The sequence below is a fragment of the Elephas maximus genome, chromosome 4, assembly GCF_024166365.1.
Source record: "Elephas maximus indicus isolate mEleMax1 chromosome 4, mEleMax1 primary haplotype, whole genome shotgun sequence".
NCBI lineage: Eukaryota > Metazoa > Chordata > Mammalia > Proboscidea > Elephantidae > Elephas > Elephas maximus.
In genome coordinates this window covers 117,347,303-117,374,104 of record NC_064822.1, presented here as the reverse complement: position 1 = coordinate 117,374,104, position 26,802 = coordinate 117,347,303, and the positions used below count along the sequence as shown (strand labels likewise).

Genomic DNA, 26,802 nt, shown 5'->3' with positions numbered 1-26,802 from the left:
AGTATTAAGGACAGGGGGTAAGACTCATTTTGAAATACAGTAACCTAATCTTTGGTGAATCCAAGGAAGGGGCTCTCTGGAGATCCAGAAAATCAAGGAAAAGGGCTGAGTCAAGTCATCCTGGAGAGGGGACAATTGAGTAGAAAAGCCAAGGGGGAGGAGTGGGCTTTGGGGTAGATTAGGGGTGGAATAAGGCTGTCTTTGCAGAAACCACTTAGCACCACTCAAGACTGTAAGTGGATCAGAGTCCCTGGGGTGGGGTTGAGCATGTGGGCTTATTGGGTGAACTATGTACCAAGAGAGAAGCTTGTGGTTATGGACATGGTACAGTGACTCTCCGTAGATGAAGATCTTCTCAAGTCAAAGGTGGGATAATTTCCATGGGTTTCTCAGGAAGAAGGCTGTCTACCTTCTGGATAGAGGCAGTAATGGAGTCACTCCTTTACCTCTAGAAAAGTCACCTTTGTGAGGGCATGTTTGTCCATCCCACCCTGGGCTGCTTGTACTACATATAGACTAACTGCACCCACAGGCCTCTACCACCATGTCGGGTATGTCAGTCTTGACAATGTTGCTGTCCCTGTCATAGTACAGCAGAGACAGGGGGCGCCGGGCAGTGGGCACGCAGCATGAGCCCCCTCCAGCAGCACCTGCAACTGTGTTGGCCTTGAGCAGATTGAGCACTGCAGTGTAAAAGGAGGCAGCAATGCCAGGCATGCCTGCCACATGCAGCGGGCATTGCCCTGTGCAAAAGTTCATTGCGTAGCCCTCAGGCTGGATGATCCAGTCGTGCCAGCCAATCTCACGGAAGTCCACAAAGAACTCTTGTCGACAGCACATCCTGGACACACCCTGGCAGTCGATGCCTCGCCGGTGAACCCGGTGCTTGTCCCCAACTCTCACTTGGGCTGTCACAAAAGGCCTATGGGCAGCCCCAACCAGGATGACTGAACCCTGGGCTGCCTGGCCTTCAGGCACCAGCTCCAGGGTCAGGTGCCCCTGGCTACAGGCATCCTGAGCATCAGGCCCAAGGAAAAGCTGGTACCAGCCACTGGCATCTACCTCCAGTAGGTGCTGCGTGGCCAAGGTAAGGTTGGTGTTATGTGGGTCTGACACAAGGACCTTCACATTCAAAGTTCCAGTAGCATTGGGAAGGAGTTGTACAAAGAACATGAGGCTGGCCTGCTGGACCTCTATGACACCAGTAGTTCTATCAGAGGAGAAGTGGAAATCAAGACGAGTCTGGTTGATGGTGGAGAGGCCTGTGGACAGAAGAAGCCCCAGTTATTCTGAGTGTCAATTCTACCAGCTACCTCTCTGTCCTCAGCATACTTGAACTCTTTGAAGCCTTTGGCATTACTGACCACCCTTCTTTCTTGAAAAATCTTTTCTCTCTTCACTTTCATGACATAGCTCTCTTAGGAATCTTCTTTGGTCTTCTTGGCTGGCTTTTCTTTTTCTGTCCATCCCTTTAGTGTAAGAGTTTTCCAAAATCTATCTTTAACCTTCATTTCTTTTTACTGTACACTGGTGGTGAAGTGGTTAAGAGCTATGGCTGCTAACCCAAAGGTCGGCGTTTCATATCGCCCAGCCACTCCTTGGAAATTCTATGGGGGAATTCTACTTGGTCCTATAAGGTTGCCATGAGTTGGAATTGACCCAACGGCAAAAGGTTTGGGTTTCTTTTTTTTTGAAGGAGACTCTTATCCACATGCATGGACAGTCAACACAATCTTTTTGCTGATGATTCCAAAATCTGTATGTCTAGTCCAGACCATTTTTCACATCTGGACTGGTCATATAAATTTGGGAATTACCATGCTTCAGGCCTAAATTTCTAACTGCTTAATTTTGCCACATGAGTGTCCTGTAAGCACATTCAAAGCAATTTGTCTGAAATGGAAATAATTATTTTTTTTCCTAATATACCTGTCCTCTTGTTATTTTAACTGGCAGCATCACTACTCTCCTTATTATCCCTAGAAACTCTATGATCACCTCCCTCACTCTGCACACCTAGTCCTTTACTACCATAGTTCTGACGTCCATCATTTCTTTCTATCCTCAGTACAACTGCCCTAATTTCCCTCATCATTCCTCACTTGTCCTATTGAAACACGTTAATTGGGCTTCTATTCCTCCACTCCACTGAAATTGCCGTTGTCAAGATCACCAATACCTTCCACGTTGCCAAATCCAATGGTTTCATCTCTTTATATTCATCTTACTTGACCTTTAAGCAGTGTTTGACACAGTTAACCATTCTCTCCTTGAGATATTTCCTTCTCTTTGCTTTTGTGATACTGGCCTTTCCATCTTGATCTCCTTTGCTGACAGCTCCTCTTCCTCTGCCTGACCTCTAAATGCTGGAAGTCCTGAACTCTCTTCTTTTCTCCAACCATAGTCTCTCCCACAATGATCTCATCGATTCCCATGGCTTTAAATTCTACCTATATGCTGATAACTCCCAAATATATATCTCTGACTCTGACCTCTCCCTGAGTCACAGGCTCACATATCCAGCAGCCTATTTGACATTCCACTTGGCTATCCAACGATATCTCAAATTTAACACATTCAAAGAACTCTAGATTTACCCTCTCCTCCCAGGCAAAACTAGTTCTTCTCTAGTCTTCTCCTTCCTTGTAACTGCATTGCTTAACCTTGATTTTCCTTATTCCCTACTTTGAAATTATCTGCAAGATCTGTCAACTCCACCTCCGATTTACGATACAATTTCACCTCTCCCCACCTCCTCCACTATACATTAGTTCACCCCATAATCCTCTGTTTCTTGAATGTGGCAATAACTTCCTAAGTAGTTCGTTCTTGCCCAGGGGCCCATCTACGGAAAATAGTGCCTACAGCAATTAGTTTTAAATTGTTAAATGACCTCTCACAGCTGGGGATGGACACTTCATTGGCCAATAGAAACTGCTCATTAGCGCCCCTCCTCAAGTGGTGCCCAGGGCAAACGCCCTACCTGCCATACCTTAATTATACCTCTCTGCTTGTCCCCCAAACCATTCTCCACATATCAGCCAGAGTGATCTTTTTATTACATAAATCTGATCAGCTTAATCTCCTCGGTTTAAAACCCTCCAAAGGCTTCCCATTGTTATTTGGATAAAATCGAAATTCCTTAACATGACTTATATATAAAACTTGTATGATTAGGCATTCTGCCCCTTTAATTACTATACTCTACTCATACTGCCTTTTTCTGTTCCTTGAACTGATAAAGCATGTACCCAGCTCATGGTGTTTGTACTTGCTATTCCCTCTACCTGGAATGTCCTTCCCAAGATCTTTGTATAACTTAACTCCTTTTTGGCGTTTGTCTCCTCAAAGAGGCTTCCCTGACTACCCTATCTAAAGTACCTTTCAACTCTAACATCATCACCCCAGATTAACGGTCTTTTATTAGCCACTTGTCATTCTTGGTTCTTTGTTAATTTGTTCACAATGCGCTTACTTCTATCCTTCCCTCCCCTCAAGCTGTAATGTAAGCTCTAATAAGGTAGAGATCGTACCTGTATTGCTCACCATTGTATCCCTAGTGCCTGATGCACGGTAAGCACTCAATAAACATTTCTTGAAGGAATGGTCTTTCATTTCTTTAATTTTTCTTTTGCTCTGACACCAGAGTTATTTTTCAAAAACCTGGCTGGATCATAAAATTCATCATCTCAAAAACCATATTGTTGAATAAAGTCCAAACTCTTTTAGCGAGTAGTTAAATGCCCTTTACGATTTGTCCTTAGTGCCCTTATTTTTCTTTTTCAAATATAGGGTGCTTTATCGTAGGGATGCAACAGACATTCTCATAGGCAAATAACAGGAAGTAAAGTTCAACTAGGCTTTGTGTGAATTGGAAAGTCAGGAATAAGGCTACTCTCAACAGCTCTCAGGACCAACATTGTTGCTCCCATTTCTATCTCTCTATGTAAGTCTGGTCCATTTTTCTCTCATGGTGAATTTACTTCTGCCTCTTTGTCAGCTTCCTCAAGTCCCAAAATAGTGGCTCCAGCTCCTGAGTCTGCAGGAACTTTTATTCAGCTCATCCTAGCTAAGCGAGCTGATCTTCCGGTGTCACGATTCTAACATCTTGGAAGAAAAGTCTGATCAACCCAACTATTCTGTTCTGGTTAGGTCACTGAACACTCTACAGTTAGAACACTTTAAGTTATAGCAGCCAGAAACAGGACCAGAAGGAGATGTGGTAGACTGTTACATTGTTGACTCCCTCAATAAGCAACACCTCTCAATATTTATGCTTTTGTGCAATTGCTTCCTATTTCAAGGCTAGTCTTGGCTATGCGATTTGATTTGGCCTATGGGGCCTTAGCAAGCACGGTCCAAACATACATACAGATGCTTGATAAGTACTTACCCACTGAGGTTTTGTCCTCTTGGAAGCCAGCCACCATAATGTGAAAGAAACCTAGGCTTGACTACTAAGAGGTCATATGGAGAGAGACTCTGAAGGATGAGAGACAATCTTAGATGTGCCAGCCTCATCTGGGTTCCCAGCTTAAAGCAGTTGCATGAGTGACCTTAGCTATACCATACGGAGCAGAAGAACTTTCCAGATGCCCAGACAAATTACAAAATTATGAGAAATAATACATTTACTGTTTTAAGCCTCTGTGTTTTGGAGTGGTTTGTTATTCATCAATAGAGAACTGAAACAGAAATTAGTATCAGAAGTGAAGTGCTGCTGGCGAGGTTGCGCAGAGATTGGAACTTTTACACACTGTTGATGGGACTGTAAAATGATACAACCACTATGGAAAACGATATGGCGCTTCCTCAAAAAGCTAGAAATATCTCATGATCCAGTAATCCCACTCTTAGGTATATATCCTAGAGATAGGAGAGCAGTGACACAAGTAGACATATGCACACCTGTGTTCATTGCAGCATTATTCACAATAGCAAAAAGAAGGAAACAACCAAAGTGCCCATCAATGGATGAATGGATAAACAAATTGTGGTATATACGTACAATGGAATACTATGCAACTTTAAAGAATAATGACGAGTCCACGAAAAAAACGTGGGTGAATCTGGAGGACATTATGCTGAATGAAATAAATCAATCACACAAAAGGACAAATACGGTATGGTCTCACTTTTATAAAATGTCAAGAGTAAGTATACACACAGAAAGCAATGTTCTTTGATAGTTACCAGGGATGGGTGGGGGGATCGCTTCTAGATAATAACCTGTTGCCGTTGAGTTGATTCCGACTCATAGTGACCCTATAGGACAGAGTAGAACTGCCCCATAGAATTTCCAAGGGCACCTGGTGGATTCGAAGTGCCAACCTTCTGGTTAGCAGCCATAGCACTTAACCATTACGCCACCAGGGTTTCCTTTCTAGATAAAAGACACTTGTTATTTTTGACTGTGGGAAAGGCAATACCCAATGTGGGTGAAGTCTGCAGAACTTGGTCAAGGCAAACGAAGACACTGAGAAGTAAACAAGAATAAGGGACAATTTCAGTAAATGCTGTAAAATACACAATTCTGCAACAACAGTAGTAGCAACCAAAAAGTATGTGTGCGTTTACATAGGTATATGTGTATGCATATATGTGTATAGGAAGGCACATATGAGTACGTGCATGTATGAATAGGGGCATCAGTAGACATGTATATACATGTTTTTGAGTCCTACATATATATTCATATATGTAATAAAGCACATAGGAGGCACAGTTACAGAGACTTCCTAGACGTATCCAAATACCTTGAGGGTTTGGTTTACTGGGTTAAAAGGCCTTGGACCATAGTCTCATGGGACAACTCAGTCAATTGGCATAACATAGTTCATAAAGATAGTGTTCTACATCTTAGTTTGGTGAGTGGCATCTGGGGTCTTAAAAGCTTGCCAGAGGCCATCGAAGACACAACCATTGGTCTCTACTTGTCTGGAGCAAAAGAAAGTGAAGGAAAACAAAGACTCAAAGAAGAAACTAGTTCACAGGACTAATAGCCCACAAGAACCACAGTGTCTTCTAGCCTGAGACCAGAAGAGTTAGATGGTGCCCATCTATCACTACTGACCATCCTGACTAGGGATACAACAGAAGGTCTGAAATGGAATGGCGAAAAATATGGAACAAAATCCAAATTCCTAAAAAAGTCCAGACTTACTGAACCAGTAAGTCTAGGGGAACCCCTGAAACTATTGAGCTATGACACCTTTGAACCTGGAACTGAAGTCACTCCTAGACATCACCTTTCAGCCAAATAACAGTTTGGGTTATAAAATAAACAATATCATTCATGAGTGATGTGCTCCCTTAAACAATCAACTATATGAGAGCAAATGGTCAACCTTTACCCAAAAGCTAAGATGAGAAGCCAAGGAGGGGTAGGGAAGCTAGATCAATGGAAACAGAACAAACAGAACGGAAATAATGAGAATGCTGACACATTGTGAAAATTGTAACCAATGTCGCGGAGCAATTAGTATAAAAATTGTTAAATGGGAGCCTCATTTGTTGTGTAAACTTTCACCTAAAAAAGTATTTTTAAAAAAGGCACACGCTCCCCATGCAGTGAAAATAAAAATAAAGAAGTGCCAGCATAAGAAAAATCTAAAACACATGGCAGGTGGCAAGCAGAGGTTAGAAGGTGAGGAGACTGTTAGTGGAGATAGGAAATAACAGTGAGGAAATTGCTATTGGAAGCTGGAAAAAGGGGAACACCTGTGTTACGTATTGGCTATACCCTGTATTGGCTATAGCCTGTGGTAACTTGGAAGATAGAAAAGATATCTCACAAAGTTGTGAATTCAGCTGATGATATTTCCAGGCATAATGCTGAAAGTGCCAATTGGTTTATTTTAGTTGCCTATGATATTTTATGATAAGGTATTTCAGGAGAGAGATGAACTAAAAAAGGAACTCTTCAATTTTCAAGTAGAATTTAGAGAAAATGTTTCTAACCTAGGACTTGTTAGATTGAAAAAAAGAAGAAAAAATCCTTTCTCATTCCTTGCCTTTCCATCTGGCAAAAGGTTTGCAAAGAAAGAAATGGCCTTAGGGCAAAAATCAAATCCAAGGCACTGCCAGTAAAGTGTGGCTTCAGAGTGAAGAGCAAAACAGTCACTGTAAACCCTTTGCTAAGGTCTAAAATTGAAAGTGATACTTTGTAGACCCTCTCAACTAAACAAAGGGGCTTTTAACACTTTTGAGGCTGATGTCCCACTATACTCTGACTTGTAGCTTGAAGCAGAGAGGTGGTTTTTGTCTAATTAAGTAGACTACCATTTTATTATTTAGAAGGTCCACGAAGAATTTTAAGAGTGAAAGCAAAGCAACACCAGCTTGGACTAAAAAGGGCAGAGGCAATTCAAAATGAAAAGAAGTCTCTGGGCCCCCAACTTCTTTGGGCAGGAAGCAGGCGGAGAACACTACTCAGCCACAGACACAGGCCATTTGCTATTGAAAAGGAAGAACATCTGGGAGGGCAGAGCGAAGGCTGAGAAGGTCAATCAGGAAGCTGAGGAGAGCAGTGATGAGCAATGAGACATCCTATCAGTGAGCAGAACCAGGGCCTAACCAAGGGAATTTGGGATTTGAGGTGGACTGAGATACGTGCCTGGCCGGCTGTCAGAATTTCTGTGGGTCAGTGACCGCTCTATGTCTCCCACTTCCCCATCCCCCATTTTGAACACGAGTGTCTATCATGGTTATTCTGTCTCTGTCTCAACCTTGTATGTTAAATGTGTGGGTGGAAGATAATTTGTATTTTTAGGTCACAGATAGCAGTGTGCTGGTAAATGTTTAACAACTGTTCTTCATGAAAAAAAAAAAATCTGATTTGTAGTGTTTGCCAATTTCAATAGTATAAATACACACCCCCACCCCATGACTGGTTTCAATCTACCAATATGATATCACCCAATGAGGAGTCAGGAAGAGATGTACATGATGGACAATCATGAGCCAGCTGCAGCACACCACTGAAGGCCCTGCACCTGAAGGACTGTATCAGAGGACCCTCACCTACACATGCACCTGATTCAGATGAAACTTCAAGCCTAATTTTGGGGGTCTTGAGAGGGGGTGATTGCATTTTGCATGTGGGAGGGACGTGAATTATTAGTGGCCAGAGGGCAGACAGTGGTACATTGCTATATTACCCATTTCCATAGAGTCAATTTCGACTCATAGTAACCCTATAGGAAACCCATATGGTTTCCAAGGGGTGGCTGGTGGATTTGAACTGCCAACCTTTTGGCTAGCAACCAAGCTCTTAACCACTGTGCCACCAGGGTTCCACTACTACATTAAAAAAAAAAACTCGTTGCCATGGAGTCGATTCTGACTCATTGTAACCCTACTGGACAGAGTAGAACTGCCCCGTAGGGTTTCCAAGGAATGGCTGGTAGACTCCAACTGCCGACTTTTAATGGTTCCCAAAGAACAATACCTTCTGATTTTCACACCTTTGTGTATTTCCCTCCCACATTGATTCTCAGCTTGGCCACATGATTTTCTTTGTCAGTGGGATGTTAGCTAGCAAATGCACACAGAAAATGGATGATCATTTTACGCGTTGAGACTTGTCCTCTTAGAAGCCAGCCTCCACACTTTAAGGAAGCTTGGGCTAGATTACTGATTAAGAGGCCTCATGGGGAGAGGCCCTGGAGGATGACAGCCCATGTTAGATATCCCAGCCCTAGTTGAGCTCCTAGCTGAGTGCAGCCATGTGAGTGACCTCAGCTGCCCCACATGGAGCAGAAGAGCTGTCCAGATGAGCCAAATCAAACCACAAAATAATGGTAAACAATAAATCATTGTTTTCTGCCACTACTCTTTGGGGGTGGTTTGTTACTTAGCAACAGATAACGGAAACAAAAGCTGGGGGCAGCAACAATCCTTCAGGAGGCTGGGCAGACATAGTGATTGACATTTTCAGGATGCTTCTTCCAGAACTGAACCTAGGCAGAATGAGAGGTACAGGGTATCTAATGCATAACTCCCAGAGCTCCCAGTATCCCTGGCCCTTTGGTTTCTACCCTTCCATATTCTGGTTTCCCCAGAGGCTCAGGCTCTCTCTCTTCATATCTCCAGCAAGAACAATTCTCAGATCTTTCTTTCACACTGTGGTGTATTTGATAGCTTAAATTGGAACAAAAACTTCCAGTTAAAATATTTAAATGTAAAAGGTGGAATCCAGGCTTCAGTCATCCTCACCTCCAAACTTCCTTTTTACCTTCATCTCAGATCAGGCTCTCTCTGGCCTGAATGTTGTATTCATTCTTTCATTCATTAGCAAATACGTGGAAAGTATATAGGCTTTGAAGTCAGGAGAACAGTGGTTGAATCCTGCCCCTGCTGCTTGGGAAGCTGTATGACCCTGGCTGTGTAAATTATCTTCTCTGAGTTTCAGCCTCTGCACTCATAAAATGGAATAATAAATCCTACCTTAAGCAGTGCTTGCCAGGATTAAATGAGATGAGGCAGGTACATTCAGTATCTGGTAACCATCATTACTGTCACAATATGCCAGGACTGGGCTAAGCAGCAGGAATAGAAAGGTGAAAAAAAAACCAGGACTTCTGTGTTTAAGGGATTCATGGTTCATGGTTCATCTGCCCATCTTATCTTCATCCATCTCAAACTACTTTTCAATCCCAAATGCAGTCTGCTGCTTTACATCTATGCTCATGTTTTTCCCTCGGTATAGCGTGTCCTTTACCATTCTCTACCTGTTGAAGTCAAACTTACTCTACAACACAAGCCCATTTGCTACCCTCTTCTGGAATACCTTCCTATCTCACCAGGTCCCAATGAGTTACTCCTGGCCCAGCATGCTTTTGTGCCCTCATCTAACATTTATTTCATTCTGCCTTACATTCTAATTAACACATTCCCAGCAGCAGCAGCTAAACCCTTTACAAGCAGGAGCTGAGTCTTCTCTCAATTCTCTGCTCCCTCCCACCCTAGAAATTGAAAAAAAAAAAAAAAAACAAAACGTATCAGACATTTAATTAGCATTTATTCTGTGCAGGAACTGCTCTAAGTACTTTGTATTAGCTTATTTAATCCTCTCAACTATCCTTTCATTGTCTCCATGTTGTCATTGTTGATAGCTGTCATCCACAGAAGAAAACCAGAAAGAACTCATCACTGATTTAATGCCAGCATGGAATCAGCAGGGCAAAACTAACTTGCTAATGTCACACCTGCCTAGAAGGTGAGAATTCTACCATTGAACCATAAATGTACCTCATATTCCCATTTTACAAATGAGAAAACTAACTATTAACAACCCAGGTCACAGAGCTAATAAGTAGCTGAAAAGGATTTGAGCCCAGGCAGTCTGGCTCCAAAGTTTGTGCTCTTAATCATGAGAGGAAACTCCTGTTTGAACTAGATTAGGGATTCAACTATCACCGGGGACTCTAGACTGTGGTCAAGCTGACCTACAGCATGGTTTGATTACTTAACAGAACCAATGTTTATTGAGCATCTACTATGTTCACAAGAAGCAGAGTGGTATAGGAGTCAAGGTCAAGGAGAGCTGGGCTGCCTAGCTCCATCATTTACCAGCCACGTCACCTTGGACAAGTTACTTAACTTCTTTGTGCCTCAGTTTCATGATCTCTAAAATGGGGATAACAATAATACTTGCTTTGTTGGGTTGCTGTGAGAATCTAAAGGAGTTAGTATATGTAAGGGCTTAGAAAACAATACGCCTTGCATTGTTTTTGTGCACTTTTGACTTGATTTCAACTATAGCGACCCTATAGGACAGAATAGAACTTCCCCATAGGGCTTCCGAGGCTGTAATCTTTATGGGAGCAGATCGCCAGGTCTTTTCTCCCACAGAGCGGCTGGTGGATTCGAACCACTGACCTTTTGGTAAGCAGTCAAATACTTAACCATCGTGCCACCAGAGTTCCTAAGGACTGTATAACCTGTTGTGGGTGAAGTCGATTCCTATTCATAGGGACCCTTTAGGACAGAGTAGAACTGCCCCATAAGGCTTCCAAGGAGTGGCTGCTGGATTCGAACTGCCGACCTGTCTTGGTCATCTATTGCTGCTATAATAGAAATACCACAAATGGATGGCTTTAACAAAGAGAAATTTATTCTGTCATAGTCCAGTAGGCTAGAAGTCCGAATTCAGGGTGCCGGCTCCAGGGGAAGGCTTTCTCGCTCTCTCTCTGTTGGCCCTGGAGGAAGGTCCTTGTGACACATGACTCTTCCCTTGGTCTGACAGCATCTCAGCACAGGCACTTCAGGTCCAAAGGACGCACTCTGCTCCAGGCACTGCTTTCTCGGTGGTATGAGGTCCCCTGTCTCTCTGCTCTCTTCTCTCTTTTATATCTCAAAGAGCTTGGCTTAAGACACTATCTAATCTTGTATATCTCATCAATATAACTGCCGCTAATCCATCTCGTTTCCTCACAGTGATAGGATTTACAACACGTAGGGAAATCACATAAAATGGTGGACAATTACACAATACTGGGACTCATGGCTCAGCTGAGTGGACAGATATTTTTGAGGGACACAGTTCAACCCATAACACAACCTTCTGGTTTGCAGCGAAGCTCTTGACCACCAGGGCTCCAAGCATTTATAAAAACCAAACCAAAACCAAACCCGTTGCTGTGGAGTCAATTAGGACTCATAGCGACCCTATAGGACAGAGTAGAATAGCCCCATAGGGTTTCCAAAGAGTACATAGTGGTAAACAAAAAACCCAGTGCCATAGTGGTAAGCGTTAGTTATTTCTACTACACACTAGCTCCTGGTGATAACATGAGGAATAAAAGACAGTTCCTGACCTCAAGGGGCTGTTGACATTCTATGGGAAGTCAGATTTCACAAAACATGGAAGACAATTCTATACCTGCAGGTGATGTGTCCTCTACAGAGGGAGTGCCCCCTCCTCAGGTCAGAGTGGGCTTTTTAAGGATGGGCATCCTGGGTCCTGAGGGGAAAGGGAGTAGTGCTGACCAGGGGAAAAGGGCCAGGAATGGGAAGGGCCTTCTAGGCCTAAGAAAGAACTTGCAAAAAGCTTAGAGCCCAAAAACCTCAGGTTGTGTTCTGATTCTAGGAGTCTGTCTTTGAATTCCTGATTTTCCCTGCAGTTGCCCACTAAACACTTCAACTCCTCTCCGTTCAAGAAGTAACTTTCTCTTCCGCTTCTATCCTCTATGTACCTTTCTCCGTCCCGTTTTGACACTGCTGTAATGTGGACCTGAGGTATCAAGGCAAGAGGGGAGGGAGTAGGGAGGAGAGGCGTTATAAGCTTAGTGTTTTACTTTTCCTCCTTTTACCCAAATAAGGCATCTGAGGAGTGGATGGGGTGAGGTGGGGTGGGGTGGGGAGGTGCTGAACCTTGGGGCTGGAGAAAGGACAGACTCCTCAGCTCCAGGCCCCTGGGTCCAAGGCCCACGAAGTAGATAGGCTTGGCCACAGCCTGGAAGCTTATGGGGCCTGCAGAGAGAAGACCCAGAGGAGATAAGGCAGACAGTCTCAGAAGAATTGAAATTTACCAATTTCTGAGCTGCCCATTAGCCAGGTCTGAGCTACCAGAGACAGCTTGGGGAGTGGGAGCCTGGGGTTAGGAGATTATAGGCTGTGGGAAACAGAGTTTGAGATGGTTTGGGGGAGGGAATTGGGGGCTAGGTTAGGAAATTTTTTCTTCCCTTGAGCAGTCAGGTTTTGGGGAAGATCTATAGACCAGCCACCTACCTGTGTCAGCAAAGCTGATGATCTCATAATCCTGTGCCCTGTTAGCCTCTGGAAACGCCCCCTGTGGGGGCCCATGGAGGCACTGCAGCGCTGTCCTCAGAGCAGCTCTGGACACAGGCTGGCTCAGTGTTGGGCGCTGGCTGAGGTGCAGCTTGTCCAAGATGCTTCTCTTAGCCATGTCAAGAAGCAGCTCCCGTTGGCTCTCCAGGTCCAAGGTGGGCCCCCCACATGCTGGACACTGACCGCCAGCTCTGCATGTGGCCACTGTGGCCAGAGCCAGGAACAGGAAGGCCAGGAGCAGTGAAGAGGCCATTGCTGGGGAAATTCTCGAGCGACACAGTCCCAGAAGAGAGCTACCAATACGGGACTCAGGGTCTCAGCAGCTGTGGGGCTCCGGAAGGGGTGTGTGTCCAGCTGGCATGACTCCATATTGCAGGGATAGGGCAGCCAAACATCTGACTTGAGAGATGAAGCCAGTCCCAGGTAGAACCTGGAAGCAGCTGCCAACACAGCCAGGAGAAGTACAGCGTGGGGGATGAGAGGGGAGGTTGGTTTGTTTGGGGAAAGAAATGTCCCTTGGCCAATGGAGACAGTTGTTACTCCTGGGAGCTGCCAGGCCTGGGGACAAAGGTTGGAGCTGAAATTTTTCCTCAGATTTTCCACAGCATAGGAAGCCTGGGGGAAAAAGGAGGGTTTTAAGATAGACCATTAAAGGGTGACTCAAACAAGAGGGAATCATTGGCAGGACACTTTAGGTCACTGTCATGGAGGTAATTGAGAGCTGCCCACACTTTTGGTTGGTGGTGTCCTCTCAAAGCCTGCTCCCACCCCACCCCTCCTTCCTCCTTCCCTCCCTTGGGCACACAATACAGCTTTCTTTGTTAGTCAAGGGTTGGGTTTTGCCCTGGAGGCCCCCCAAATCACCTAGTCTGAAGGTGAAAGAGAGGCAAAAGGGAGGAGAAACTGCGTTGCACATTTGGGGTGGAGGAGGGGAAGGTATCTGTCCCCACCGGTGGCCTGTGCAAAAACCAAACTAAACCCACTGCTATCAAGTTGATTCCGGCTCAGTAGTGATCCTATAGGACAGAGTAGAACTGCCCCGTAGGGTTTCCAAGGCTGTAAATCTTTACGGGAGGAGACTGCCACATCCTTTCAGTTAGCAGCCAAGCACTTTTACCACTGCACCACCAGGGCTCCTGTGGACTGTGCAGAGAGACCTAAAAACTGTTGTATCCGTATAGCGGTTGGCCAGATCATCTGTGTCCTCAGAGGGAAGTCTGAAGGTGCAGAAAGTACTTGAAAGAAAGATTTACTCACTCGTTGAAATTTGTTCTGCTTAGGAAAAGAAGTTTCAAAATTTCCCAGAATTCCTCGCTCTCTCCCCCCAAAGGTCTGGGGAAAGGCCTCATTTTCCACAGAGGAAATTGACTGGAGGTGGATTTAGGAACATAGGCTTTTAAGCCAGATGGCCTCGTTAAAATTCTACCTCTTTCTCTTACTAGCTGTGTGCCTCTCTCCAGGCAAGTTACTTGACCTCTCTTGCTTCAGTTTCTTCATCCCAGAAATGGGAATAATGATTACCCATGATTCCAAAATCCAAATACTCTGTAATCCGTATGGTATTTTTTGTAACTCATATAGTAGCAAAATTGACCTGAATAGAAATGAGGTTATTTATGGTTTTTAAAATGCCACTAACTGAAACTATCCATTTTCAATGCAGAAATATTATTTGATTACAGGATGCTACCCCTGGAGGCATTACATAATACATGGTATATGTACCATTTGACCTTTCTAAAACATGAAAAATTCTGAATTCCGAAGCACATCCAGCCCTAAGGATTTTGAATATGGGATTGTAGGCCTCTAATGATTATCTCACAGAGTTGTTTTGATAACTAAATAATTTTGTAAAGCACTTACAACAGCGACTGGCACATGGTAAGTGCTTAATAAAAGTTTATTATTATCCCTGCCACATAGGTTTGTTGTGGGCCAGAGTATCCTCATCTCTTAAAGAAACCCTGTCAATATTTGCCCTTCTGGACTCTCCTAGATGCTATGTCCACCACCCCCACCTGTACTTCGGTCTCTCTGCTTCCACAGTGCAGTCACTCAGCAGATCATCTCTGCTGCCTACCATTGTACTCCTAGCATTTTTTGCGGTGCCTGATAGATACATAAAATATATTTTATTGAGTGAATAAATATTACAATCCAGTCTACTTCTTGAAGGTTACACTTCATTTTGATTAGTTTTTTGTGTGTCACAGTCTCTTAGCTTTCTTCTACCAGGAATGATCTTTTTTTTTTTTTTTTAAGGGCTATAGTAAAGGTTGTTCTTGTTAGGTACCATCTGGTCGATACTCACGGCAACCCAAGTTACAGAGTAGAACTGCCACATAGGGTTTTCTTGTCTGTAATCTTCACAGAAGCAGATCACCAGCTCTTTCTCCCTGGTAGCTGCTGGGTGGGTTTGATCAGCCGACCTTTGTGTTAGCAGCCAAGCTGCTTAACCATTGTACCACCAGGGCTCTTTATGATAGAGGTAGATTTATGATTTACTTTCTTGAATAAATTTATTTTTAAAACTAACAGTTTATTGAGATATATAATTCACATACCATAAAATTCACCCTTTTAAAAATGTACAACTTAGTAGTTTTCAGTATATTCACAAAGTTATGCAACCATTGCCACTATCTAACTTCAGAACATTTTTATCATCCCCAGAGAAATCCTGTACCAACTGGCAGTCACTCTCCTCTTTCCTTCCCCTGGGGTGATCTCTAGCTATAATATTTTAATTTTCCTAATTTCATTCTTAGATGATAACCTCATCTTGAGTTTGGGGGAAGGTAGTTATAGTGCTATTTGTTTCATGTGTTAACTGCAGCATGTTATATACCCTGACTCCCTCAACTCCTAGTGTTACCGAATCCTAGAAGTGGATCCTTTTCTGGTGCACTCAGACTTGCCAATTATCTGAATCTGGACACTGGTCTTTGAGGAAGTAACTTTTTTTCAATTGGCAGAGCAAGGAGTGGGGAAGAAGTTCCTCAGATTCGACTCCCTAAGCTATAGGGAAGCAGGGCTTATATGTGATTTGGGCAGGAAGATAGTGGCTGCACAGCTGTTCTGTGGAGGGAAAATTCTAAAAGGCGGCCAGGGAACAGGAGGTGACGTGGTTCTTGTCTGACATCTTGCTTCAAGATAGGGCCCAGGTGATGATTTTCTTTCTGATTCGTTCCACCTGTTGCTGCGTCCTCCACAGGGGTCAATTAGTGATCACAGCTGGCCCTTTTGCACATTTAGGCGGGCGAAATCTGGCTTGGGCTAGTTTAAGGACTAATGGAAATTTACTTGCATTCTTAGGGTCAGGTTACACTAGGATGGCTTCAGCTGCTTCTCTCCTCCCTATGAGGGCTGCTGAGAGGGAACAAGAGGTGTTATGGATTGAATTGTGTCCCCCCAAAATGTGTGCCAACTTGGCTAGTCCATGATTCCCAGGATTGTGTGATTGTCCACCATTTTGTTACCTCGTGTGATTTTCCTATGTGTTGTAAATCCTACCTCTATGATATTAATGAGGTGAGATTAGTGGCAGTTATGTTAATGAGGCAGGACTCAATCTACAAGATTAGGTTGTGTTTTAAGTCAATCTCTTTTGAGATATAAAAGAGAGAAGGGAGCAGAGAGACAGGGGACCTCATACCATCAAGAAATAAGAGCCAGGAGAATAGCGCGTCCTCTGGACTAGGGGTCCCTGCGCTGAGAAGCTCCTCTACTGGGGAAGATAGATGACGAGGACCTTTCCCTAGAGCCGACAGAAAGAAAAAGCCTTCCCTTGGAGCTGGCACCTTGAATTCGGACTTCTAGCCTCCTAGACTGTAAGAGAATAAATTTCTCTTTGTTAAAGCCGTCCACTTGTGGTATTTCTGTTATAGAAGCATTTGATAACTAAGACAAGAAGTGAGCAAAAAGGGAAGAAGCAGAGGAGGGCTCCTCTCAAGAGCAGATGCCTCAGTGTTTCTGCCTTAGCTGAGAAGACCCTGGACTATTTCACTCTGTATCATGACATACAATGTCATTTGTAACCTGTCCTTTCTGATTTTAAATAACATGGTGGTTAAGAGTGAAGCTCTGAAGAAAAACTGCCTCAATTCAAAATCTGGGACTTCGGTTGAATGATTGTGCCCAGGTTTCCTGACCTATAAAATGGATATAATGCTAGTACTTACTGCTTTGAGGATTAAATAGAAATAACAGGTGTAGAGGACCCCTGATGGCACAGTAGCTAAGAGTTATGGCGAACTACGGCTAACTGAAAAACCCAGTGCTGTCGAGTCGATTCCGACTCACAGCAACCCTATAGGACAGAGTAGAACTGCCCCACAGAGTTTCCAAGGAGCGCCTGGTGGATTCGAACTGTGGCTACTAACCAAAAAAAGGTTGGTGGATTGAGCCCACCAGCCAGTCCCTGGAAGAAAGATGTGGCAGTCTGCTTCCGTAAAGATTATAGCCTTGGAAACCCTATGGGGCAGTTCTACCCTGTCCTATAGGGTCATTATGAGCCTGAATTGACTGTGTTGCAATGGGTTTGTTTGTTTTTTTGGTTAATAGGTGTAGAATGGTATACTCATAATAAGTGCTAAAAAAAAAAAATTAGCTATTATTTCCTTTTGCCCATCATTGTTCTCTGCCCCCAACTTGAAAACTTGCTGATCCTTGAAGGAATGATGAATTTCATACTTTTATGACTTTGCTTGGAAGCCCTGGTGGCAAAGTGGTTAAGCGCTACGGCTGTTAACCAATGGGTTGGCAGCTCAAATCCACCAGGAGCTCCTTGGAATCTCTATGGGGCCGTTGTACTCTGTCCTGTAGGATCACTATGAGTTAGAATCGACTTGACGGCACTGGATTTGGTTTGGTTTTTGGTATGACTTTGCTCAAGGAGCCTTGGTGGCACAGTTGTTAAAGTGCTTGGCTGCTAACTGAAAGGTTGGTGGTTTGAACCCACCAGCCACTCCCTGGGAGAAAGATGTGGCAGTCTGCTTCTGTAAAAGTTACAGACTTGGAAACCCTATGGGGCAGTTCTAGTCTGTCCTGTAGGGTTACTGTGGGTTAGAATCCAGGTGACAGCAACGAACATGGGTTCGGTTTTGGCTATGACTTTGCTCATGCTATTCTTTCTCTCTAGAATCTTCAGTTCTGCCTGTCTGGTCAACTCCTACTTATAACCTTCAAGATTAAGCTGAAATTTCATCTGTAGCTTCTTTGTAGTTTACTCAGTCTCCTTTTTGTGTTTCCGTAACACATTGAACACCTTTCTTACATTGTACTAAAAGATTTTTTTTTTTTGCCAACGGCAATTCCTGTCACATAATGAATATTCAATGGTTGAATTCTACCAACGCAAAACTACACTGCTTCTTTGAGTAAATGATCCAAATACACAAAATCAGTAACTAAATCGATTCTGCCTAGGATGATGGACAGAATGGGTAAGATTGGAAATTTAAGATGACTTTTAAGAAGGATTGTATTTTAGAGAGGAGGTGGTGGTGAGAATGTGATTTTAATAGGATGGACAGAGTTCCTCTTAGGTCAGTTTTTTCATTCATAAGATGGACATTTACCTACAGTACTATCTTTATCCATTTATACAACAAATATATTGAGTATATGCTTTGTTTTGGGAGCCAGAGCTTCTGTGCTAAGCAAAAGGCTGTTTTGAAAATGCTCTGTAACTGTACATTGAAATTATAGTTATTGCAATTAGTATTGTTTTAGGTGTATGTATCTGACAGCCTTGATGGGCTTAAGGTAGACATGATCCCAGAGGACCTGAATTGGTGACTTCACATATAGCTTCCAAGGTAACGCGGAGGGTGGGACAGGGAGGGAGTGAGCATGCAACCATGTGTGTCTGTGTGGTTGGGTGGGTGAAGGGCGTCTAGGGGTAGTCAGTAGCTAGGGTGGGTGTCTGCAGGCGAGGAGAGGTGCACACAGGAAGCAAGGACGCGCGGAGCGCAGGACGCCGTGACGACTACGCCAGACGTGGTGACGCAGTGCGCAGGCCGCAGCGGGGGGCGGACTCTGGGCCTTTCTTCCCCTTCTGATTTTTCCCCTCCCCCCTTTTTTCCCTTTCCGGGTTTGGTTCCCCCCTTTTTTTCCCCTCTCCCCCTCTCCCCCAGGCCCCTCTCCCCTCCCCCGCCCCGGTCCCCCTGCACCCTCGCCGTGGGCCCCGCGGGGGGGGGGAACCCGCGCTGAGAAGAGCCCGCCCCCAGAAGCGCGCTGCTGCCGGCCGTCGGGGCCAAGCCGCAGCCGCGCCGCCGAGGGGCCCGGGCGGCGAGCGGAGACGGGGCGCCGTCCACGCTACGGCCCGGCCCGCGTGAGGTGAGGCCACCTCGCGGCCGAGGGGGCGGGCGGCATGGGCGGCCCGTGGGGAGGGGGCGTGGCGGCCCTGCGGGCGGGTGGATGGGCAGAAGCCCCTCGGCCTGGGTCCCTTTTCGTGTTGCCCGGGAGGTGGGTCAGGACGTGAACCGCTTTCGCAGGACTGCCCCAAGTACAGAGACGCCCCGAGTGTGCACGGGGTGCGCAGGCGAGAAGCTGGGCTGGGGGAGCGGGGCGGAGGACGGGGGCCTGTTGCCACCTGTGGCGTGTGCTGTGGGACCTAAAACTGTTGGCGTCCTTGTAGTGCTTGGAGGTGACTAGCTCCATGTGTTTCTTGGGTTTCCTTTTTCCTTCGAGCATTGAAAAAATGGGGTGGGAGGAAGGTGTTGGAGTGTTGCAGAACATGCCGGTGTCCGAGTTTATTACAGAGACAGGTTTGAGTTGGTACACACAAGGAGATGTTTCTGGAGCTGAAAAGTTGGGCCTACCTTAAGCTCATAACTCACTTTTGAGCCCCTGAAAACTGTTCTTGATTTCGGTTTCCCGTAGAGACAAATTTCTTCAACATTTGTCACCATTGTCCTAGTAACTCCTCAGAATATTTCGTCACTCAAAGCGAATTGTTCTTGGATAATGAGAAATGACCGAATGCCTGAGAGAAGCGTTAAAACCAGAGACAAGTGTGGGGAAATCGAAATTGCATTCGGATGTGTAGATTTTTCAAGTAGAATTAACTAAAATTGAGAAGTCATTTTTGTGTGATGTTGGTGGAGGACAGAGACTACAGGTTCCACTTAAGGAATGCCACAAATTCCTAGCATTTTGTTGTATTTTCATATAGTCTAACTGGCGCTTGAGTCAGGTGTTTGTGGCTCCTCTTTCTTCCGAATGCATTTTTTCCTCTAATATTTCTTTTTTTTATCCTTTTGTGGAACCCTACGGCTACCAGTGACATCAAGATAAAAAAGGTTTAAACACTGGTGGAAAGTTCAGTTCACTTTTTGGTTGTATTTTTCTTGTCATTGTTCTTCAGAGGGTTAAGAGGACAGAACCTTTCTTGAATGAAAGTCTGATGATCTCTGTTGGCAAAAGTTACATTGCAGAGTTGTAGTTCTAGCTCTTTTGTGTGCAGTATTCGACTCGACGGCACTGTTTTTTTTCTTTTTTTTAATAGATCCATACTGTAGAGCTTCACAATTTAAAAAAATTTTAAATTTGCCTGTATCAAAATAGTGTGCTTGGTAACTTTTAATGGAAAGGAGTCAGAAGACAGATGGCTTCCCTTTCTCTTTCAGAATGAAAACCAACTTCTTTACAATTGCCTTTAAGGCTATAGATCTGTAGCATCCTTTTCTCCCAACACACACATACTAGCCTCCTGGCTGTTTCTTGAACACATCAGGCCACTTCTGCTTCAGGGTCTGTGTACTTTTTCCTTTTTCCTGGATGACCTTTTAAAGCTGCATGTCCTGTCCCCTCAGCCTCTTTCAGGTCTTAACTCAAATGTCACAATAACAGTGACATTTCCTTGGCTATCTAAATTGCAAAGCCCCTCCCCCACCTACATTTACACAACCCATTTGCAGATTCTAGGCTTCCTGACCCATTAGAAAGTAAGCTTCGTGAGGGCATATGTTTTTGTTTTGTTAATTGCTGTGTCCTTAGCCCTTAACACAACACTTGACACCCAGTCAGTGCTTAACAAATGTATTGACTGAATGAATAGGTAAAGAGCTTGAGTTTTTATTCTTGAACTCTTTCATTGTCATGCATTTCTGATCAGAGAATGGGTGTCCTTGGAGGTGTGGGATGGAGCTGCACTAGGATTTTGTAAAGCAGGCATTGGAAGACCTTGAGATGTTTTTTCTTTCATTTCTTGCCACATTTCTCTTTTGACGGACGTCTTGTGCTTTCAGGTCATTGAATGAAAGCACTCTGAAGGCAGAGAGGAGGACGGAGTGTGGAGATCATTGGTGTTGGTGGTCTTAGAGGAAGATTATCTCAGATCTCTTGTGGCTAGAATTTTCCCCACTGCTTCATCCTCTTCCCTTGAGGTCTGTTCACATCTTTGGCCCCAAAGAGCTGAGCAGGCTGATTCCACTTTGAATTTTTCAGTAGACTGAAGGTGTTAGTATTCATAGTCCTGGTCCTCTGGGTTAGATCCCTCCCCCCCCCATTTATGTGGGGACCAAAATCAAAACCAAACCTGTTGCTGTCAAGTTGATTTTGACTCATAGCGACTCTATAGGACAGGGTAGAACTGCCCCATAGGATTGCCAAGGAGCGGCTGGTGGATTCGAACTGCCAGCCTTTTTGGTTAGCAGCCATTGCTTTTAACCACTGCACCACCAGGGCTTCTATGTGGAGACAGTTGAGCTCAAACAGTATAAAAATGTTTTCTCTAACAATGGTAGAGTGTTCAGTTCTGGAGAATATCTGGTCCTTTTTGCACAAATCCATTTTTGGGGGGCATTTTTAGTATTCTATCTGTATTTACCGGAGGGTAAAAGGAGCAGGGCCCCTTAGTTTGGATATCCCTCATTAATTTTTTTTCCGTTCTCATTTCCTGATTGGTTCATTTGTTACCTTCATTGACCTTCTGGCTAGAGTGGCCTGGATGAGATTTCTCTTTGGATCAGTCCCTGCCACTCTTTTCCAGCTTAGGAAGGCAAAGAGGATGAGGTAGCCCTTTTCAACACTTTGTAGGAATGCTGGTGGCAAAGCTAAGGCTTATGCTTAAGTCTTTGCCAGGAGATTGAAAACAACCAGGCCTGTGAGAGAATGATTTGTGGGGCGTGGAAGAATTGGTTAATATGGTGTGCACTGGACTGGATCTGGTTCTGATATTATTAGTACAAAGTAACAGCATCAAAAGTATGTTAGTAGTCCTAGTTTTGTGATTAATATCTAACATAATTTAGTCAGATTGGTAAAAACTTGTACCAAACTTCTGTTGTCTCCTTTTAAGTCCTTTCACAAAGATTCTAGGATATCTTTCTCGGCTCCAGAGATACTTTCATATCATTTGACCTCTATGTCATCTTACCTCTTGTAGGTAAATACTAAGAACTGACTTAAGGTTTCAGTGTAGCTGTCAGTTTCTGAATGACTGGCGGTGTACTCCTGTGCCACATCACTTCATAAACTCATAAGAAAAGCTTTCAGGAAAAAGTAGGGTTTTTTTTTTTTTTTTTTAATAATTTTTATTGTGCTTTAAGTGCAAGTTTACAAATCAAGGCAGTCTCTCACACAAAGACTTACGTACACCTTGCTAAATAACATACTCCGAATTACTCTCCCCCTAATGAAACAGCCTGCTCTCGCCCTCCACTCTGTCTTTTCGTGTCCCTTTTGCCAGCTTCTAACCCCCTCTACCCTCTCATCTCCCCTCCAGGCAGGAGAAGCCAACATAGTCTCAAGTGTCCACCTGATCTTAGAAGCTCACTCCTCACCAACATCCCTCTCCAACCTGTTGTCCAGTCCAATCCACGTCTGCAGAGTTGGCTTCGGGAATAGTTCCTGTCCTGGGCCAACAGAAGGTCTGGGGGCCATGACCACTGGGGTCCTTCTAGTCTCAGTCAGACCATTAAGTCTGGTCTTTTTAAGAAAAAGTAGATTTTGAGGAAGAAGAAAAAAAGTAACATTTTGATTTGCACATCCTCAGTAAGTGCAGAAGAGAAGAATTTTATGAAACTATATGTGTGTTTAAAGTTTCTTCTGTTGCCGCTGTAAGATTGGATAATGGACTTTTGAGTGTCCCTCTGTAGAACTTACATGTAGGAAAAATAACTGGATGCGTGGCTTGAAAATTGTGCATAAATACAGTTGGTGGGTCTAATTTTAGGGACCTTCTACATATACACTGGCCTCAGTATTTTCCTTATGCTGTATCCTTCCTTCTCCTTGTAGAAAACATTCTGCTTAACAGTCTTTAGTGGCTAACTTTTGTTCTTAACATGGCTGCCAACTTAGCACTGTAGCATCTGTTTGGACTTTTCCCATATTTTCCATTCCTTTCTTAAGGATTTTGGTTTGTTTCTGAAAATACATATAGATAGGAAAGATTTCTTAAACCTTGATCTGGTTTGATTCCTCTTTGAGTTCCCTTAGATTTTCTTAAAACCAGCTGCTATTGAGTTGACTCATGGTAACACCTCAGGCGTGTCAGAGCAGAACTGTGTTCCATAGAGTTTTCAGTGGCTAGTTTTTCAGAAGTAGATCCATAGGTCTTTCTTCTGAGGTACCTCTGGGTGGACTAGAACCTCCAGCCTTTCAGGTAGCAGCTGAGCGCATTAACTGTTTGCACTACCCAGAGACTCCAGCTTTTCTTAGAAAATATATGTTTTCTCCTACTTGTTTTTTTTTTTTCTTTAAATGTTGAAATTCAAAGCCCTCGGGTACAACAGTCCACAGTGATTTCATCTTTTTTATTTGGGATGTATGAAAGGAAAGATTCTGGGATGCTTCCTAAATCGAGGTGTTTTCTTGCTTTTCTGAAAGATCTCTTGTGAGTTGTTCAGTCCAGTTGTTTGTGCCTGTACTGGGAAATTTGTTTCAGCTTTGCAGACAGTAAGTTTCCTGGGGTGCTGTCTAGTGTTTTTTAAAAGATAACTGACCAAATTGGGGACCCCAGCTTACAGATGAGAGGGAACAAGGAGAAAAGGTGGAAAAGCCTTAGACAATCACATTTCCCAATTGTGAAAACAATTTTGATAGCTTTAAAGGACTCATTTTATCCTATTTCTACTTAGTTTGTTAACCTCAAAAGCATGAAAAAAATTTTCATTCCCTTTAATTCCTTACTTATTGTCACACTGTGACTCTTCTTAATTGTTAAAGACTTTTTGATTTTTTCTGAGAAACAACTTTCAGGCCTGTCTGGGTATTTTTTTACGGGAGAAAAAATGAAGCTGATGTTAAATAATCCTGTAAGATCTCTTCCCTAACTTAGGCCAGTGTCCTGATTGTTTCATTTCCCTATAGGTGTTAAAAAAACAAAAAAACAAACCAGTTGCCGTTCAGTTGATTCTGACTCGTGGCGACCACGTGTGTATCAGAGTAGAACTGTGGTCCATAGAGTTTCAATGGCTGTGGCTGTGATGTTTCGAAGGTCCCTGGCACAAATGTTTTGTGCTCAATTACTAACCTAAAGGTTGGCAGTTTGAACCTACCCAGTGGTGCCACAGAAGAAAGGCCTGGCAAGTTGCTTCCATAAAGATGACAGCCAAGAAAACCCTATGGAGCAGTTTTACTCTGTAACACATGGGGTCACCATGAGATGGAATCTACTCAGCTTTTTTGGGCGGGAGGAGATGATGTATTCAAAGTAGACCACTAGACCTTTCTTCTGAGGTGCCTCAGAGTGGATATGAACTGCCAGTCTTCCAGTTAGTAGCTGAATGCTTAACTGTTTATGCCATCCAGAGACTCCCTACAGGTATTACAAGTATGTTTTACAGTTTTCTTTTTTTTTTAAATCTTTTGCAAGTAAGTAAAAGCTGTAGTTTTGCACCCATTGGAATTATTCTCAGGTCCCAAAAGAACTCAGCTTAAGTCCTTATCCCATAGAACTAGAAGTGTAAAGATAGATGAGGCAGCCAGCATGGTTTAAAAGAACTCGGCTTATTTCTAATTGGTATTTGCTGATTTTGAGTCTGTGGTGGGAAGAGAAAGAGAAAAAGCTCTGCAAACCAGTCACATTCTGTCTTGATCCTCTGGAGGTAATTTTGCTGCCCCTGTGGGGCCGTTTTACTCTGTACTTTAGGGTTGTTATGAGTCAGAATTGACTTGGCAGCAATGGGTTTGGGTTTTTTTTTTTTTTTGTATTAATCTTCTGTGAATCCCTGGGTGGTGCAGATGGCTAAGTGCTCGACTGCTAACTGAAAGGTTGGATGTTTGAGTGTACCCAGAAGGACCTTGGAAGAAGGGCTTTGTGATCTACTTCTGAAAAATCAGCCATTGAAAATCCTGTGGAGCACAGTTCTGCTCTGACACATATGGGGTCTCTATGAATCGGATTCATCTCAATGGCAACTGGTCTTTTGTACAGTTGTGGCGCAAGTGGTTATGCACTCAACTATTAGCCAAAAGATTGGTTCAAACCCTCTCAGTGGTGCCTTGGAAGACAGGCCTGGAGTTCTGCTTCTGAAAGGTCACAGCCATGAAAACCCTGTGGAGCAGTACTACTCTGTACACATGAAGTCATCATGAGTTAGAATCTACTCAATGGCAACTAACAACAACTGTTGTATAATGTATAGAATATAGACTGTTTTAACTTCATTAACTGGTTTCCTCTGTCATTTGTTGGTACCTTGTCATCCTTGTGTGGATGCTTTTGGCATATTTCAACTTGATAGCAACATCATTTGTGCTGCAGTGTTTATTATCATTATTAATGATCAGAATCATACCTTGTATCTGCAAAGCACTTTTTTTTTTACTAAAAGCCACCAGGCCTTAAAGTAGTGTCAACTTTTATGTTAAAAAACTAGGTCTTCCATGTACAGAGTACATATTTTTGTTGGGGTAGTGTTTTTGTTGCATATATCAGTCATAAGAATTTATGTATGGTTTTGGCATGTGAGAAGAAGCCCTGGTGGTGCGGTGTTAAGCGCTTGGCTGTTAACTGAAACGTCAGTACCCATCAGCTGCTCCGTAGGAGATAGATACTGGAGTCGGCCTCTGTAAAGATTACAGCCTTAAAACCCCGTGGGGCAGTCCTACTCTGTGCTGTGGGGTCACTGTGAGTTGGAATTGACTCCAGGGCAGTGTTTTTTTTTTGGTTTTGGCGTGTGAGCAGCATTATCAGCATCAGGTAATTCTTGGGATCTTGGAGGAGGATGTTTCAGACTTGTGAAAGGAGGAAAGTAATTAAGGCAGTGACATTCCAAACTTAATAGTGGATACATTGGAAATATATTTTCTCCGGATTGTCCCACGCTGAACTTTCTCCTTACCCTTCCTTTGTGATTGTAGGACCAGGAAGAAGATGATCAGGGGCAGTAACCAGCTGATAACTTTCTTAAAACAATGGGTTGTGGATGGGTAGCAGGCGAATGTACACCCCCACAAGAAATGATCTCGTACTATTTCTAATGCTGTTAGTGGAGGCAGCTCTCAAAAACCATAAAAACCAACGGAAAGAACTTGGTGGAGACCTTTTTGCTAAATCTAATGGATCCTTTTTCATTCTTATTTGATTTTTCTGCAGCATTTTCACTGTTGATCCCTCTCCTTGAAATGCTTCAGTGACACTGTACTTTTTTGGTTTTCCACTACCATTCCTGGCTTTTTTTCTCTTGCCCATCCAGTAAATACTTGTTTTCCTGAAGGTTTCTGTTTTATTTTCCTTCTGGATCTCTGGTTCTTAAGTTTTAGTGGCATAAGCAGCTCCTGAAGAACTTGTTAAGAATGTGGCTCACAAAACCCTCATGATTTGTCCTCTCTGACCTACTTTATATCACACTCAACTGTTCTCACTGTACTCTAGCCACAGTGGCTTTTTTCTGCCCCAGGGTCTTTGCATTTGTAGTTCCTTGTGCCTGGAATGCTGTTCCCCAACTCTTAACCTGATGTACTTCTCATCATTCAAGTCTCAGCTCAAATAATTCCTCTGTAGACCTTCCCTGACCAACTTATCCAACACTCCTTTGTTTTATTATGTCCATA

The 26,802-nt window shown here is 43.7% G+C and overlaps 2 protein-coding genes across 9 annotated transcripts in view; one reads left to right on the top strand and one right to left on the bottom strand.

Moving 5' to 3' along the window:
- Positions 1–516: 516 nt before the first annotated feature.
- INHBC (inhibin subunit beta C) lies at positions 517–13,045 on the bottom strand. Its single transcript, XM_049881578.1, has 2 exons — positions 12,733–13,045; positions 517–1,262 (listed from the first exon to the last, which is right to left on the bottom strand). Exons 1-2 carry the CDS (start codon positions 13,043–13,045, stop codon positions 517–519), a joined length of 1,059 nt encoding a protein of 352 aa, XP_049737535.1.
- A 5,879-nt stretch (positions 13,046–18,924) lies between these two features.
- Positions 18,925–26,802, top strand: part of R3HDM2 (R3H domain containing 2) — a 177,987-nt gene continuing 170,109 nt past the window's right edge. For all 8 annotated transcript variants that reach the window (XM_049883656.1, XM_049883655.1, XM_049883649.1 and 5 more), the window contains exon 1: positions 18,925–19,134. The gene's annotated coding sequence lies outside the window, so the exon portion shown is untranslated. The remainder of the gene's footprint in view (positions 19,135–26,802) is intronic.

What these genes read in the sequence shown, in the direction of transcription:
- INHBC (XM_049881578.1), bottom strand. Translation starts at nt 13,045, where the DNA reads ATGGCCTCTTCACTGCTCCTGGCCTTCCTGTTCCTGGCTCTGGCCACA. An exon ending in CATCAGCTTTGCTGACACAG is followed by an intron (nt 1,263 to 12,732) that starts GTAGGTGGCTGG and finishes TTCTGTCCACAG; the next exon opens with GCCTCTCCACCATCAACCAG.